We start from the raw sequence: 18,668 nt of genomic DNA on the forward strand, positions 1-18,668 counted from the left end.
CGAGAGAGGTTCCTACTTTAGGAACGTGGAGAGCTAAGGTATCTGAACTCCTAGAATTAGAAGAGTATTCCCTTTATAAGAAAGGTAACACGGATAGTTTTGTTATGATACAAGCTATTTGGGATGAATATAAGAGGACACATAGACTTGGCTAGGTCATGTTAGAGACTAGTATTTTCATTTACTTATTTTTTTTTTCCCCTTTTTTTTGTAAGTTAATTTTATCCCGAGACTGGACACACCCCTCTACCTTACCCCCTCTATTTTATGGACAGATCTTGTTTTTCTTTTCTGTGTTAATACGTGTTATAAAATTGTTTGGATCTATGCTTCCTTATAACATCCTAAATGTTCATATGCCTGTCTGATTTATGTATACGATGTGGGATGTATATTGAATTCATTCAATAAAAAAGAATTTAAATAAAATTACCAATATCTGCCTCAGTCCTTGTGTATGTAAGAAACTTCCTCTACATCTCTCTGAATATTCTATATATAGTACAAGAAACAAACATCATTGTTTGCTACTGATACTTCCGATCTTGTAAGATGTGTTGGGTTTCTTTCCCGTACTTATGGGCTTATTCAAAATATAATAAACTAGGATTTATTGTGGAAGCAAATACATAGCAAGTTAAATAAACTCCTACATCTTAGCTGCAGATGGTTCTAGACTGGCTAGTTGCAATAAAGCTCCATACCAAGAAAGGGTGGTGTGTGAAGCTAGTGTGTGTGTGTGTGGGGGGTCATCACTAACCACTACCTTTTCCTTATATAATCCCCATTTCATCCATTCCCATCATTTTTTGCTTTGGGTAAAACAAAGGACATGTAAAACATGGAATATCTTCTAAGTGTATAGTTATTGGCTACTTTGAGATGTGAAGACGCTGCATCAGTGATTCCATGGCAACCTCAGCACCCTACTAGAACTGACACTGGCCTGAAAGCTTTTGATTAAAGAACAACACAAAGACAAAAAACATAAATGATTTGTATTCATTTTTATTGCCATTTTTACCCAAGTTTTGTATCTTTGACATTTTTTTAGACAGTGAACGTGAACCAGAAAACAAGTGACAAAAAGTTTATTTTTTTAATTTCTTTTTTTTTTTTTATACAACTGAGCATAAAAGTGATCCAGTCTCCAAAAAAACTGTTAGCTTAACCATGTGAGCCCAGAACCCCCCCCCCCAAAAAAAATATTTGTATACAAAACATTCAAACAAGATAAAAGACACAGTTGCCTAATGATTTGGGAGGAAGTGTATTTGAGTATCCCATTCTACAGAGTTTATTTTTAGCGAAGTCATGCAATAAAATGAAGAACATTCAGGTTACTAATACATATGTACGGACAAACATTTTCACACCTGTGATATTGTGTATATATAAATATGATTCCTAAACAATGTGCAATATATTCATTGTGCCCCTATTCACAAAAAAAAGGAAGTTAAAACAACATTAAACACCTTTTACTTTTGTGTAAAAATGTTGATTGTTTCACGCTCCCTAAGAGGCCAAAAAGCAAATTTTGTAACCTGCAAATGCTGCAAATCAGATAGCTGGTGGACAGTTTGCAGCATTTTAAAAATCTAGGTTACAGATTTTACTTTTTGGCCTCTTTAAAGAGCGTGGAACACAGTACTTTTTTATAAAAAAAACAAAAGATGTTAATGTCCATTTAAGGTTACTATGAGCAAGCATAATCCTCTCAATCTTAGCAATGCTATACATTTATATATATATTTTAAATTAATATTTTATTTCCCACAATTAGTTTTATATCTAAAGTAAATCACATTATAGGAAATGTTATCAAAGCAAAGATGAAAAAAAAAAAATGAAAGCAGAGATTAAAATAAAACAAAACAAAACATTACATTTACAAATAAGGTGTTAGAAGTAGTGTGATTTTTTAACGAGACATTAAACACTAAATAAATGCTAGATAAAATGATGCATTCAAAGAAAAGATTAGTCTGAGAATAACACGTAGATGTATTTTTAAAGTTTTATTAGCTGTTTAAATATTGACAAAATAGGTGTAAAGTTTTAGGAGCCGATTTATTAAAGTCTGGCGGACATGATAGGCTGTAGTGTATCATGTTCGCCAGACATCTTTGAATGCCGACAGCATACGCTGTCGGCATTTATCATTCCACAAGCAGTTCTGGTGAACTGCTTGTGCAATGCTGCCCCATACAGATTTGCGGCCAATCGGCCGCTAGCAGGGAGTGTCAATCAACCTGATTGTATAGGATTGTGCGGATTGATGTCCGCAGCCTCAGAGACGGCGGACCAGTTAAGGAGCAGCAGTCCTAAGACCGCTGCTTCATAACTGCTGTTTCTGGCAAGCCTAAAAGCTTGCGCGGAAACAGGAGCATCAGGAGCCATTCGGCCCTTGATAAATCGGCCCCTTAGTGTCCATAAAACATTGGGAGCTGCTATGTTGTAACTTAGGTTACCTTCTCTGCTGTGGCCAATTAGAGACGTTATAAATAGGTTGTTAGAGTGTACAGCCAATGGCTGTGTGGAATACAAAAGTGTTATGCACTTCCATTTCTAACAGGAAGTGAAAAGTTCACAATTTCAGAATGGAATTGCAGGAAAAGGGGACAAAATAAACAATGAAAGTAAATTGCAGTTTGTTTTTATATATATATATATATATGTGATTTACCATTTTATATTACTATCTCAAAGTGTTTAATGTCCCTTTAAGGTCAAATCTGTTTATCTTCCTAGGTGTAACAATATTGTTGTTTTTATCAGTGTGCAAAATCATTTTTTTTAAATCCCCAAATAAATGTTTCTATTTTCTTAATATATAATTATGTACACATATTCCTTAGCTTTTGTTCTATGATACTTTAATTAAATGTCAATTGTTTTAAAGGGACACTAAACGCAAATTTTTTCTTTAATGATTCAGATAGAGCATGCAATTTTAAGCAACTTTATAATTTACTCCTATTATCAAATTTTCTTTGTTCTCTTGCTATCTTTAATTAAAAAGCTGGAATGTGATGCATAGGAGCCAACCCATTTTTGGTTGAGAACCTGGGTTATGCTTGCTTATTGGTGGGTAAATGTCAGCCTCCAATAAGCAAACACTATCCATGGTGCTGAACCTAAAATGGGCTGGCTACTAAGATTTACATTAATGATTTTCAAATAAAGATAGCAAGAGAACGAAGAAAAAATGATAATAGGAGTAAATTAGAAAGTTGCTTAAAATTGCATGCTCTACCTGAATCATGTAAGAAAAAAATTGGGTTCAGTGTCCCTTTAATGAAAAAAGGAACTAAGTGGCAAAAAATTTTTTTTACAAAAACAATTTTACTGATGTATATTGTTATATTTTAGGGTTTTAAAACAACTCCAACATTTTTACAGAATGATCAGTAACAGTTGGACAATGGACAAAGTAATTATACAAGCCTAGCACCTACTCAGTTAGTATCTTTACATTACCATAGAAATCTCTAATGTAAACATTGTAAGAATTAATTATATACATTTTAGTTATTACCACATACAATACCCACCCAGTATGATTTCAAAAGAATATAGTAAAACACATTGGTTGTTCTGTCATGTGACACAACACACACATGGCAGCCTATCACCAGTTGAAATATAATGTGATATTTATGGTATTTTTCCCTATGAAACATTTACCTGTATGACAAGGACTCATCAGTTTAATGACTGATACAGCTACATAGTAATAAAATACTTACAATGATGTGATAGCCAGAATGGTAATGGGCATAAGTATTTTAATTTTAAACAGAAGCATCTTACAAAAAATGCCTTTTGTCAGGGGCATATGTACATATGCTGCTTGTGCCCAATTCTGAAGCATTCAAACATTGTGCCTGCTCAAATAACTAGCAGTAGCCCATGTTCTGGCTTGATAAGCTGGTTTGAGGTAATCGAGCTTGAGCTTAATTCTTGTGAGAGCATCAGTGTGTAGCAGAACCACTTGCAGTTTTGTATCATCACACCATTATTGAACTCATACTGTTATACATCTAGATTATTTGGGGTAGCAAATGTTTTATAAGCAGGTTATTTGTATAAGACATTATATATAAGTAAGACTATCTCATGATTTAACTTCTTATGCTGGAAACCGCCACATGACTAACTTAGATTCAATAAATCCAGTTTATGAATGTAATATCACACAGAAACAACTTGCTGCCACATTACAACTCAAATATGACAGAAGAAAACTTTGCATGCGCCCCTTGTCACATCCAGGAGTTGCGAGATACTCTTGATTATAATGAATGAACCAGCATCTATCTTGTAACTATACACTACTCATCGCATAAAATGAATCTCACTGTAAAGGACACCGGCATCACAGAAAAGACAAAAATAAAACAAAAAACCTTCCTCTATAAACCATCCCTAACATATGCACAAAAGAAAACCGTTAAGGAGATGTAAAAGAAAAGGAGACAACTTTATCAGTTTTGAAACAGTGAGAAACGACCGTGAGATGGGCCTAAGTGTAGGTGAAACTTCCTGATCACATCTCCAGTACACCCATGACCAGCCTCTCAAGACACCTTTCGTTCTATTATTATTATAATTTACTTTTATAGCACCGCAGAATTCTGTAGCGCTGGGAACAGAGATAGAGGTATACGATAAGGATTGGTAATCTAGTACTACAGGAGAGATGCTCTATCCAGCGAGATGACTTTACCATAACAAAACAGACACCTGAATATCTTACTATTATTTTACCATTACAAACAATTACAAAAACTATTCTGTGAGTGCGTTTTTGAGGTACTGCAGCTGTAATTATTGTATTACTACGTTGCTACCGGTTCATGTTTGCTGTGCAAAATATGCATTTTGCACCTCAGGCAACTAAACATGTGGAAAAGTACATGAAGTGATGCTCAATGAATTTCGAACATGATCTGGTGTTTACAATGCGACTTCTCGACAACCTCAGGGGTGTATGAATCTAGGCCAACATTTGCAGAGCTAAATTACAAGAACAAAAGGCAAAATAAAAATATATTGCAAAGTTGTTTCGTCGCACATATCTAAACACTTTATGTAAAAATCTCAAGGTGTTCGCTGTCCCTTTAAAGGCCTTAATGGCATTGCAACACTGTCAAGTCTTGACAATACAATATGTCATGTTACATGTGGACCACTGAATAATGTAAGACACTCAATGTATCGCAGTGCTTGACAAATCTGTTTAAAAATTAGAGGCCAGTAAGAATATTTAGGAGCCAGACAGTTGGATTTGTATATAGATATATGGAGAATAACCCAAAAAGTTAGGAGCCAGGGGTAACATTTTAGGAGCCAGTGGCTCCTGGGTTTGTTGGTCTATTGCATCTTGTCTTTGTGCAAAAAATAGAATGACAGATTAATGTTAGCACCTATGCTCATCCATAATATTGACGCTGCCTTTTTAATACACTGATTTAATTTATACCTAAATGTTTATGCTGACACAACCATTACAATTCAGCAACTCAACAAAGTATTATTTTCTACAAGGAAATTGTCTTGGCCATAGCATTTTAAATAATTTCTAAATGGACTATGAATTAATACATGAAATTAACACGATTATCATTTTCCTAAGAAATTGATTCTAATTACAGATTCAGAAAATGTTTGTGCACGTTATTTTGACCAATCTGCCATTTAATTGGTTGAGCACCATTTTTTTTTAATTTTACAAAAATGGAATGATATGTTTAACTAAATTATATTTGCACATTTAACTGTTATCACTCTAGAAACATGCAAAATATGTCTGGGATCTTTTCATCTTCTATTGCACAGCTGCTCTTATTGCCCGGGGGAAGAACCAGTAGGGCCACATGGGATTACTTACCACTCATTGGTGAGTAAAGGGTATATTTAAGCTAATAGGGACAATGAGGCATGCATCTTTTATAGTGACTGATGTCTGATGTGGCCATTGCTGGAATACATTGGGTGTGCATCTCGTCTGGTGTTTGATGTGGCTTGGCCCATAGCTGTCATAAGAGGGATGCAGGAGAATGCCCCTGATAAGGGACAGCTGTAGGGTCATAGCTAGCAAAAAGGATATGTAGGGTAACTTATTGGGTTCTAATGTGGGATTGTAATTGATAAAGGAGGTCTAACAAGCATGTTACTGTAATTTGGGCTAATATTTAAACAAGCTATGGCTTGCCCTGTGTATATTTGAATAAAGTTTAATATTAAAGCTGGATTAAAATTTCTTCCCAAATCTTCTTATAGTTCCCAATCATAATAAATTAAAATAAATATATAAAAGATATTCCAAAACATTTTCTCTGAAGGCTACTGGCCCACAGGGAAAATATAATAGTTTATAACACATACTTTTCTTCTCACGCAAAAACCTCTCTCTCACTTCTCTCTAAATACATTTTATCCTGTTACTCATCCATTTCCATCTATCCATAGTATTGTTACATAATTTCTCTTTCTCATTCTTCCTCTCTTCATTTCTTAATGCCTATCGTGCAGGGGGCCAAGTTGTAGTGTTAACTCAAGGCTACCCACCCTACTGTAAAGTATTATCAATGTGCAATATTTCAAACCCGCCTCTGAGGAATGCTTCAACTTCATGAAGCAAAACTATTAACGTTCATCCTTCTTTCTACGTACAATTTTATTAAATGTTAGCTGTTTGATTGTGGCAGTCTAAAAAATGGAATCAGTACAACCATACCATTAAGATCAGATAATTTAATCAAGTATACTCAACATAATCAAGAAGATAAAAAATACCAATATCAACATTAAAACTTTTAGGGATTTTGAGGTAAAAGGGTCTTCTATACTTTTCACAGGTTAGTATATAGACACAAATTAAAATATCCGTTTAAACCACAACATTTTTTCTTGACTCATTTTGTGTTTAAATATAAAGAGATATTTTTCCTATCCATTTAAATGAAGGGTGAATTTTAAGCTTTAAAGGTGTTACACCTTTGATAAAATAGCTTGCAGATTTCTCATAATATCATTAAATGCACCACTGTTTATTGGCCTATCCAGAGTTCTTCAAATGTGGTCTCCTTTGAATTACTCCTGCGAATCTGAAGGGGAGTGTAAATTGCTGAAGGCAGTGGTGTCTTTGGTATTACAAAGATAACCAGTATATTTATTGTGTTGAAAATTACTTTTTAAAATGCTGCTTAATTGCATTTTGGATAAAATGTTAACTTTTAGGGGGGATTTAATAAGCAGCGGATTCTGCTATGTCCGCCAGTAGATTCCGGCTCGCCGGAATCAGAAGTTAAGAAGCAGCGGCCAGATAGGATCAGGGTGATTGACACCCCCTGCTAGAGGCTGATTCGCCGCAAATGTGCAGGGGGTGGCATTGCACAAGCATTTCACAAGAAATGCTTGTGCAATGTTAAATGCTGACAGAGTATGCTGTAGGCAGTTAACGATGTCGGGCGGACAGGATTCGCTACAGCGAATCATGTCTGCCCGACACTTAGTAAATTGACCCTTAAGTGTTAACAATTACAGGTTTTTTTTTTGTACATAAATAACTACAATTATGGCGACCGATGTGTAATTGCTATTAATGTAAATGTGTTTATATTCTTACAATAACCACACGTTAATAAATATATACTTGGCATTTTTAAAATACTATTTCTATCAAAGCTAAAACCATTAACAATTTAGACAATGTTTGTTTCATATTGCTTTTCATTCCACCAGCTGCTTGTGGTCTTGTGAAAAGACTAATATTTATGGCAATACATGGTATGCAGGCATTTTCTAATATACTGTTGTCATGCACCTAGTGACTCCTGTACATTCTAAGTAAGAAGATGTGTATATACATAAACACTAATATATAAAGATAAACATATTAAATGCCACAAACTGATTAGAATAGAAAGTAACTAGCATTCTACCATTTCAATGAGACTTGTTCACAGTGTCAGATAAAAATGTTTTACTGTGTATTTATTTTCATCATGGTGAAAAAACTGGGGAGTGGAACCAAACAATAAGCTTCTATATTAGGCAACAAATGCATAATGTTAACACATGGCAGCTCTGTTTTAAACAGTAAAATATTGAATCTTTGTTAAAGGAATATGAAACCCAATTTTTTTTCTTTCATGATTCAGATAGAGCATGCAATTTTAAGCAACTTCCTAATTTACTCTTATTGTCAAATTTTCTTTGTTCTCTTGGAATCTTTGTTTGAAAAGTAAAAAAGTAAGCTTAGGAGCTGGCCCATCTTTTTGTTCAGCACCCTGGGTAACGCTTGTTGATTGGTGGCAAATTCCTGCTTTTCAAATAAAGATACCAAGAGAACTAAGAAAAAGTGATAATAGGAGTAAATTAGAAAGTTGCTTAAAATTGCATGCTCTATCTGAATCACGAAAAATGTGTGTTTGATATCCCTTCAAAATGCATATATTTCCAATAAATTATTGTTTTCATTTTTAGGTTATTCTGGATTGAAAATTGTATATAGAGGTACACTGTGGTTTTTAGGCAAATACAATTGTATCCATGATGGTTCAAAAGGGGGAGGGGGCCATTCTAGTATCAAACGTGTTTCACAAGCAGATATTTCTCTTAAAATTATATACTTTAAATGGAAAGGTCCACACATTTATCAATGCAATATTACATCCCATTTACCACTTTGAAGAAACAGAAAACACTGTATTTTAACGTAACTGCTCATAACAATGTCTTGCCGTAGCAATTCTTACAGTTACTGTGAGGTATTACCACAAGCAATATAACCTCTCTCTAAGCCTTTAATTCTAATAAACACATACATCTGTGATTTATAATTGGATATTGAGTATCATTATTTTCTGAACAAAAGGCTGCTCACAGCTATTTTATATATATATGCGCATATAAATCTATCTGTACAAATGTATGCAAATGTCTAGCCAGAAATCAGTGCTTCAGAGAACTGTACAGCTATTTATTCAATACAATAAATCATTACAAATATAAAGACAAAACCAGTATAAAAGTTGTATGTGTATAAAAATACTTTTCTGTAACAACTTTCCCCTGAAGATATACCACATATGTTGGATTCATAAATATTGCTATTTACTGCAGCTTTGTCAACAAAGTTTTTTTTTAGCTGAGAAAGTTATGGTTCTCTCCAGTCACTTCACACAGCGTCAGTGGTTGCCTCAGGACACACTCTTCTTTGCTAGTTAGCCTGATAAAAGGAATAAACAGCATCAATGGGCCTCCGGAAAATCTGGAGAATATTCTTTTCTTCCACATATGGAAGGTACAAGAGCAGAGCCAATCAGCTAGCAAATGTGTGTCATGTGACTGGGTTGATGTTTGCTGCTCACTGGGTTTTTTGAACCCAGTCCCAACTTTCCTCATTCTCTTTCCTATTTTTCTCTGCTTCAATGATCTCTTTGTACCTCCTGCGGAAGAAGCCCATCTGAAAAAACAAAACCAAAAAAACATTAGTGATAGAAGTAATTTTATTTTCTAAAACTTATAGTAAAATGGTCAAGACATGAATATGCAGAAATAAATGTTATTTTCCTTTACTGCATCTTAGATTTGTCCCTTTAAAGAATTTCTGCTAATAAATGGTGGAAAATGCATTTGATCATTTTTACCATTGTAAAAAAAAATCCTTTATATATATTGTCTGCCTCTAGTCCATATTAATTAAATAGATTCCAATAAACAAGTAAATGGTGAATGATAAAACCAGTAATGACACTGGTGGCCGAGACAATGAATGCTGGTGACTGAGATATGGGATACAGAGAGTAGAGAGGGTGTATGTTTTTGTAGGCGTAATTTGTGTACTGGTGTTTTCTTGAGTAAAAATGGGACAATATCTCCTGTTTGGATGGGAATCACATGCTCATTACTTGATATGGACAACTCCTGTAGCTTTATTGGTGGGCAAGGCCAAGCCTAGGTCTGTTAATCATTGGCAAAGTGCCAAAGCAGAATCAAAATGTAAAATGCCTGTACACAATTTTTATTATAAATACATTAAGCTGTACAATTAGATTTTTAAATTTTAACTTTTCTTGTCTTTGCTGCCGCACAAATAATGCTTTATTTGCACTGTGCAGTCATAGGCTGGGTACATAGGCATATGGCGGTATGACTACAATAACTTAAATCCATAGGCTGTATACATACTGCACCAAGGGAAGCGTGAAAAGTTTTATAGCCTTAGTTTAAAGCTAAACATGGAACTAATAACAATAATAAAATGATAAGGTAAAATTTCAATACAAAGTAAACTGCCTACACATTTCTGCCTACCATGACATTTTAAAATATTTTTGACCCACAGATATTTAAAAAAAAAAAATTGCCATGCTTTTAAAAATTTCTTACAGAAGACCACAAGAAATTCATGGATACAATCAGCAGCCAAATATTTCACTAAATGTGTGGCAAGTTATAAGACTGGCCCTAATTTGTGATCTGGTTATTATATTTATATGGGATAAACCATTAGTTTTAAAGAAATATTATCATATTCATTATGCATTTGAAGGTGGTAAATAGCTGTCATAGGAGATGACCAAGAGGCAGCAGAAGCACAGTGCTATATTAATGATATTGTTTAATACGCAGTGTGGAGGAGTACTGACGATACTCAGTAGACTGGCACATGAGACAGCTGTGGAACTTGTTTCTTGCACTGTTAGACTCAGCGCCTGGACACACTGATCCATGCATTTGTGAGTTTTGTAAGAACCAGCGGTCGCTGATCCTGTTGCAGGTGGCGAGTCTGCTAGGTGACTAAGAGGTCCTGGCCTGCCAATATAACACCTGAAGGTGCTTCACTCAATGTAAGTGATTCCTGGATGATATATTCTATGGCTATGTTAACTTGTGCTATGAGGCGCCTTCTTTGAGTCATTTTCTAGGATTGTATGGTGGATAGCCGAACACCCCAGAACAGCAGCCTGTGGAGCAATATTTTGGACATTTATGAGTCTGATCTTTTTTGGCATCATCTCAAGGAGGACAGTTGCTATGATTTGGTGATATATGTTATTATATTAGCATGCTTTGCTAGTATGTATTTGTAAATGTTTGGCCATAGTGATTTACAAATATTTACCCTTTTTAGGTCTAGTCTGGCACCCCTGCTTAGAACTATCACTGAGGTGTTTGTGTTCGAGGAAGTCATAGGACCACAGGCCAAAATATGCAAATTGCATAATCAAGACATTCGCCCATCCCTGCAATTCTACAGCTGGAAAGCATTATTGTGTACTAATCAGATACAAATACAAGATGACAACAGAAACATATCTTGTGTTTCCTTTATTTTTTTTATCCTACTGCTTTATATGCCCCAATTTATGAAAATGCAGGAGGACACTGATGAAGCATCCACTGTCTAAATTTAAAATTGCACAAGAATTTTCTTATGCAGCCCAGCCCCCTGAGGCTGGGGAGAGGTTAAAGGGACAGGAAAAGTAGAAAATAATGTTACATACTTCTGCACTATGACTATTTACAGCGAGCCTGAATGCAGGGCACTCCCGTATAGGGTAAAGCTTGGAGCGTGCTACATTTAGTTCTATGCCGCGATTGGACGCACTGTGATTACACAGCTCACCCGTGAGAAACTTTTGAGAAGAAAAAAAAAAATTAAACACAATGATGAACGAAATATAAGTATACCTTTAGGGGGGTAAATCTCTAAAATCGCTTTTGTTTTTTAAGGTATTGCTAGGATAATGTTACATAATTCTGCACATAGTAACATTATTTTTTACTTATACTGTCCCTTTAAGAAGCAGTGATCTTAAAGACTGTTACTTTTTAACTTATAGTTGCAGGTTTACATGAGCATCAAGGGCTTCAAAGCTGCATTCACAGCGTCATACATAGAGCCCATAACAAGAATTTAACAAATATATTTTTTTCTGAGGGCTTTCTTCTGGTCATTGATGTGGATCAGTACTGTCAAGCACTGTAATAATGAAGTAAAATGTTTAGTTTCCACAGTGTAGTAAAATGCTTTATTTATTTGAAATAATTTTTATTGATTTTAAGCAATAATACAGAGTTCTATTGATTTACATGAACAAGATAAAATCTTTTTGGTACAAATCCGTGACTTCTGTCATGTAAACAGTGTGATACAAAAAAAAGAAACTGTACATCAGTGGCCTAGGCCAGGCCCCTCTGCATTCTGCCATTTTTGGGCGTTTACAAACATATATTAAGAAATTTAACTCCCCGACCTTTAAAACTCAACCCCCCACCCCCCTTCTTCCAGGCTGTTACAACATGTCTCCCCCCCTCAAGATGATTATTATGTTTCTCTAACCTTCCTCATAACTGCCCCTTACGAAACGGGAAATGTCATCTTTACCTATACTACCAACTTTCTCTACATCTCACAATCTCTACCACTTGTCCTCTCATAGTCCACCCTGTGCTCATAGGTTCTGTATTTCGCCCTTCCCTAACATCCAATAAAACCATATCTTGTTAAACTGTTCCAGCTGGCCTTGTGACCATGCTGCCACCTCTGATAAGTGGAAGGTGTCTGCTATTTTATCTGTCACTTCCTGCCATGTGGGTGTCCCTGCTTTCCAGTGTCTTGCGACACATATTCTCAGGCACGTGCAAAGAATTCTAATGAAGCTATTGATTGAATTGTTAAAGGGTTTCACCCTATCATGTAGCAATGCCTGTGATATTGTAAGTGTAACTTTTTCATTCAGAAGCTGGCTCACCATTGTTGACAGTTTAACCCAAAGTGTCTGGACCCTGGGGCAGTCCCACCACATGTGTCTAAATGTCCCTTTCTCCCGACATCCTCTATAGCAGTTACCATCAAATGTTGGCGCATAATGCGCCGTTCTGGTAGGCGTAAGATACCATCTAAATGACACCTTGATAGTATTCTCTCTCAGGTCAGCGCTGATTAAACCCTTTCCTGCATCCCTCAATAAGACCTCCCATTCATCCTTCTCTCTAACTTCGCCAATATCCCTTTCCCATTTCTCCATTAAGGGTGATTTAGTCCAGCCCCTCGCTCCTTGCAGTAGTAAATAGATTCGGGAGATCAGTTTTTTCCCCCTGAATGGGGCCCCTAACATTCTCTCCAAATCAGTAGGTGGTGAATACCGTTGTGTTGACATGTAAGTGTGTATGGACGAACTAACCTGTAAGTATAAGTACCAATGAAGGGGTTCTGGCTCTAATTTGTCTCTGATCTGATTATATGTAAGTAGTTTTGAATTCTGTAGGAAATCTGCCACTCTGTACAAACCTTTGTTTTCCCATTTTCTCACAGACTTCCTCAAGTCTCTAGGTATCAGAAATTTAATGGGTTTCAACAATGACCCTGGTCTACATAGCTGTACTCCTCTCATGGTTTTCACCCATAAGCTTAATGCCTCCCTTGTGACCGGTGATTTATATTCTTTAGCTTTCAGAAGCCTCTCTTCATCCCATATGATATCTGCTGCTCTGTCATTTCCTGCTATTTCTGCCTCTATCTTAGGCCAAATTAGTTCATTGTCACTCTTCCCCATTACAACCAACTGAGCTAGCCTAGAGGCCCTATAGTATTCAGCCAGGTTTGGAACCCCCACTCCCCCCAAGTGTCTGTGTTGTTTTAACACCTGTGCCGCTATCCTAGTCTTACCGTCCCCCCTTAAGAATTTTACTAAGTCATCTTGTAAGGTCTCCAGGTCTTTATTTGGGACCCCAATGGGTAAAGCTCGGAAAAGATACATTAATCTTGGGAGCAGGTTCATCTTGATTGCCATCAATCTGCCGTACCATGAAAAGTTCCCTTTTTTCCATTTTACCAGGTCCCCTCTAATGGCTCTGTAAATTGGGAGGTAGTTTAACTTATATAAGTCTGATAAGCTATCGCTCAATTTGACCCCTAGATAGGTGATATGTTTTTTCTCCCCCGCAATATCAAAGTTTAATTCAATTGTCTTTTTCGTGTGTGCTGGTAGACAAATATGCAGTGCTTCGCACTTGGTTGTGTTAATCTTGTACCCCGAAATTGAAGAAAACTCTTCTAAGGTTTTGTATAAGTGTGGGAGTGAATGTAAGGGTCTGGACAAAGTTAGTAGTACGTCGTCCGCAAACAACATTAATTTATATTCTGATTCTGCCACCCTTATTCCCGCGATGTCTGTCTCGTTCCTGATATAAGAGGCCAGTGGCTCTATGCAAAGGGCGAATATCAATGGCGACAATGGGCAACCCTGTCGTGTCCCATTTAGGATTGTTATTTGCCTGGAAGTGTGACCCGCCGCCCCTACAACCGCTGTTGGGCCAGAATAAATGCCCCTAAGAGCTTGTACAAAAGTCCCCTTGAACCCCATATCCGTCAGTACTTTAAACATGAAACTCCAGTCTACCCTGTCAAACGCTTTTTCTGCGTCTAGAGACAGGAATAGAGCTGGAGTCCCCATTGCGCTCGCATAATCTATCAAAGTGATAGCTCTTCTAACGTTATCTGGGGCTTCCCTATTTTGTATAAAACCCACCTGATCTTGGTGGATTAATGTGGGTAAAATCACCTTTAATCTATTTGCCATTATTTTTGTAAAAATTTTGATATCATGATTTAATAGGGAAATCGGCCTGTAGTTCTGACAAAATTTGTTGTTTTTTCCCCCTTTTGGAATCACTATAATTTTTGCCTTGAGTGTCTCCCTAGGTATCTCCCATCCATCCATTATCCCGTTACAAAAGTTGACTAAATGGGGTACTAGCTCTGTTTTAAAAAGTTTATAATACTCCCCTGTCAGTCCGTCAGGGCCTGCAGCCTTACCAGATTTTAAATCCATAATTACCTTCAAAACCTCTGAGCTATTTATCTTCTTATTAAGACTGTCTAAGTCATCCTCCGTGATTTTTGCCAGTTTCGCTTTTTCTAAGAAATTTCTCGTCTTAGTGGCTATATCACCTAATCCTAATTTGTTCCCATCGTACAGTTTCTCATAGTACTTTTCAAAGCTATCTGTTATTTTTTGTTGGTGTGTGGTGAGTTCTCCCTCATCTGTATAGAGCTTAGGAATGGAGAAAAATGTATTCCTTTCTCTCAATTTATATGCCAGAAATCTGTCAGGTTTGTTGGCATAGACAAAATAGTGGGCCCTCAGCCGCAAGGCCGCCCTAACAGAGGCGTCATTTAAAATCTTTGCCAACTCCCTCCTCTTTGTCGTTAATAGTGTATAATTGTGAGTGGTTGTGTTGCGTTGGTGATTCCTCTCTAAGTTTTCAACTTCTCTTTGTAGGTTATCAACCAATTTTGCTGTCGCTTTAGTTTTAATTGACTTTTCTTTTATAAACAGACCTCTCATATATGGCTTATGTGCCTCCCAAATCACCAGTGGGTTATTAACCGAACCAGTATTCACGTCCCAATATTCTTTGAGTGCCCTCTGTGCCTTCCTAAAAATCTCTGGATCCCTTAATAATACCGGATTGTATGTCCATGAGCGCTGTCTAGTGAAGTCAATGAGGTTCGTCAGTTCTGCATAGACCAAGGAATGGTCTGACCACACACAAGCTTGAGTGCCCACCCTCACTAATGAGGGCGATATAATTTGGCTAACATATATGTAGTCTAGAGTGGTGTAAAGTTTATGTGCTGGGGAGTAATAAGTGTAGTCGTGATCTTGTCTGCCTACCGCCTCCCATGTGTCCACTAAACTATGTTCGTTAAGTGCGTTTTTAATGGATTTAACTATGCTATTGTGTCTGTGTTGTTTGCTTGTGAGTGTGGTTTTCCCTGTTCCTTCCTTAGCAGACAGTGTAACGTTAAAGTCCCCGGCCAGGATCACTCTAGTCTGTGACCATTGTGTAAGCAGAGAAGATATTTTGGTAAAAAAAGCATTTTGGGTCTCGTTAGGGGCATAAACATTACATAACGTCATATTTGCGCCTTGAATTGTCCCCTGCACTATAACATACCGTCCGTCTTTATCTGTAATTACCTTATCAGTTACTAGATCAAGAGATCTATGTATCAATATCGTGACCCCTCTTTTTTTCGAGTCAGAAGTTGAATGAAAATGATGGGGATAATGATGCGACCAAAATTTAGGGATAGATGACTTCACAAAATGGGTCTCTTGTAAGAATATGATTTTGGCCTTAATTCTAAGATATTGGGCTAGAGCAGTTCTCCTCTTAGTGTCCGTATTCAGCCCCCTAACATTGTGAGTAAGTATAATTGTGTTGTTTGGTGTCATTTTACAATACCTTCTCCTCCCTGTCCTTTCTCATCCCCTTTAATCCCTAGTCCCTCAATTTGAACATCACATTTACCCCTAGGAGACCCAGCCTGGAAGAATAAAAACAAACAAAAACATTTTAAAAAAACAGTAAATATGCCAATCTCACTTAAATAAAACATTAAGATAGACTTAAAAAGCAGCCAAACAATTCTCTACTATATTGAACCTTAATGGCGCACATTTCAATATAGTCAGTTCCATAGCCTTATTAGAAGTGACCTTTTAATGATATGAGGAATATAGTCTTTTTCAATATCCCAGCTTAGTTCAATAATAAATAACATTTTCCATCGGAAATAAAGTCCTCAGTCCAACTTAAACAGTTAACACAACCTGCAAGAAAAACATAACGTTAACAACTGTGAATACTCATCTGTCTGGCGCTCTTGCCCCAGCATGTCCTTCCCATCCTAGTCGTGCAAGTCCCGCACGGCTATGCCGAAAAGCAGAGCACCCTAAAGCTCCATACAGCCTGCACGCTGTAATACTGAGACAGAAAAAGGAAAAGGAAAAAAGAAAGGTCTCTGTCTCATCATGTCTTCCTTTTCTTTTCGGGAACCCGTGTCCATTTCCTTTGAGCTGGTATTCTGTTACCCTCTTCACCCCCTGCGGAGGGTCTTTGCTGTTGAAAGGATGGTGGGTCCAATTTCATCTTTCTGCAAGTTTCTAGAATCTCTGCTTGGTCCCTTATTGAAATGATTTTGTTTTCCCAAGAAATGTGTAAGGCAAATGGGAATCCCCATCTATATGGGACTTGATTTTTCCTCAGTAGGGCTGTGAATGGACGAAGTGCTCCTCTCCTCTGTAGTGTCCTAAGACATAAGTCCTGAAAGAACTGGACTACGTTGCCCTGATGCTTATATGTCGGGTTTCTGCGTGCCGCCGCCATTATTTCCTCCTTTTCTTGGAACCTGAGCATCCGAATTATAATATCCCTAGGCGGGTCATCACCTTTAGGTTTCGGCCTGAGTGCCCTGTGAGCCCTTTCAATTTGGAATTTTTCTTCATCTTCAACCCCTGTAATACCTTGGAATAGATTGAGTAGATACATATTTAGATCTTTTGGGGTCACCGATTCAGGGACACCTTTCAGGCGTATATTGCAGCGGCGGCTGCGGTTTTCCAGATCTTCGAGTTTGTCGTGTATATCATCCAATTCTTTCTGCTGAGCTGTCGTTTGAGTTGTAATATCATTCAGCCTTCCACTAGTGCTTCTCCGCTTTCTTCAAGAGAGTCCACTCTAGAGCCTAATTCACCTACTTCCTGCTTAAGCTCCGTCAGACTACTAGTGACTGTGTTCTGGAGTGTTTCAATTTTCTCAAGAAGTCTCTCAAAATTTGTTGAAATGTCTTGTTTTGACACCAATTGTTCCAGGTCAGCTCTGGTTAGGGGTTCGTGGTGACCCGCTCCCCCGTGGGGGTTTGTGTCACTCTCTCCATCTCTGTCTGATTGAGGTGAATGTTGTTCTGGCAATTTCTCCCCTCTGTTAGCTTTGAAAAAGAGGGGCGCCGTAGTCTGCTTGGTAACAGGTGTTGCTTTAATATTCCTTTTGGAGGTCATTATCACGGCTCCCCAGAAGTCTGGCAAAGTCCCTCTATTGTAGATTCCAGTTATTACACCTGCAACAATCTTTTAATCGCTTCAGTACACCTTGTTGTCACACTCAGTGTCATTCATAATGAAGTAGACATATATATCAGTTCCTCCTGTCAACTGCAGGCAGTCAAAGTAGTATACATTCCCTCTTCTGGCCCTCTTCAGGTATTTAGTGTCACATTCATTGTTATGTGTTTCTTCCTAGTACTCACTGATGAGAAGCGTCAAATCTGTTCATTTTTCTCCCTGCAGCCCCTTTGCATTATTCCTCAGTGTACTCCCTGCTGGTTCTTAGCATCTGTCACCCTTCTATACTAGATGCGGGTCTCCCTGTAAACCTCCGTCTGCAGCAAGGTCACCCATAACCTTTGCGGTGTTTACCGCTGATCAAATTGGCCCTTACTTTGTGGCCCCACGTGTGGGCACCCACTCCCTCTCAGGCAAACATCGCCATTAACTTGCAGCGGTCACCGCTACTCACTTCTTCCCTTTTCGGCTTAGTCCGGCATCGCTTTGCAAGCAGATAGTTGATTCAGGTCGCCACGTGGCCTTTTATCATGGCCGCCGTCTCCTTGTATCTGTTTCACTTCTTGAGCGTGTTACCCTGCCGGGTCTTATGTGCGGTTCACCGCCGCAAGTCTCACTCTGCTCTGACCTTCTGGGCTCACCTCCGGTCCTCTTATAACCTGCTTACATGAGGCTATCTGCTCAAAAACGCCTGTCAGCTTACTTGGCTGTCTGGAGCTTCACCTTTATGCGGCC

General features: G+C 37.6%; 1 protein-coding gene across 1 annotated transcript in view; it reads right to left on the reverse strand.

The window, feature by feature from the left end:
• Nucleotides 1-992: 992 nt before the first annotated feature.
• Nucleotides 993-18,668, reverse strand: part of ITGA9 (integrin subunit alpha 9) — an 838,607-nt gene continuing 820,931 nt past the window's right edge. The window contains exon 28 of the mRNA XM_053714443.1: nucleotides 993-9,478. Coding sequence (XP_053570418.1) covers nucleotides 9,380-9,478 — 99 coding nt within the window. The 3' untranslated portion in view covers nucleotides 993-9,379. The remainder of the gene's footprint in view (nucleotides 9,479-18,668) is intronic.

This window comes from Bombina bombina, chromosome 5 (genome assembly GCF_027579735.1).
Source record: "Bombina bombina isolate aBomBom1 chromosome 5, aBomBom1.pri, whole genome shotgun sequence".
NCBI classification, from domain to species: Eukaryota; Metazoa; Chordata; class Amphibia; order Anura; family Bombinatoridae; genus Bombina; species Bombina bombina.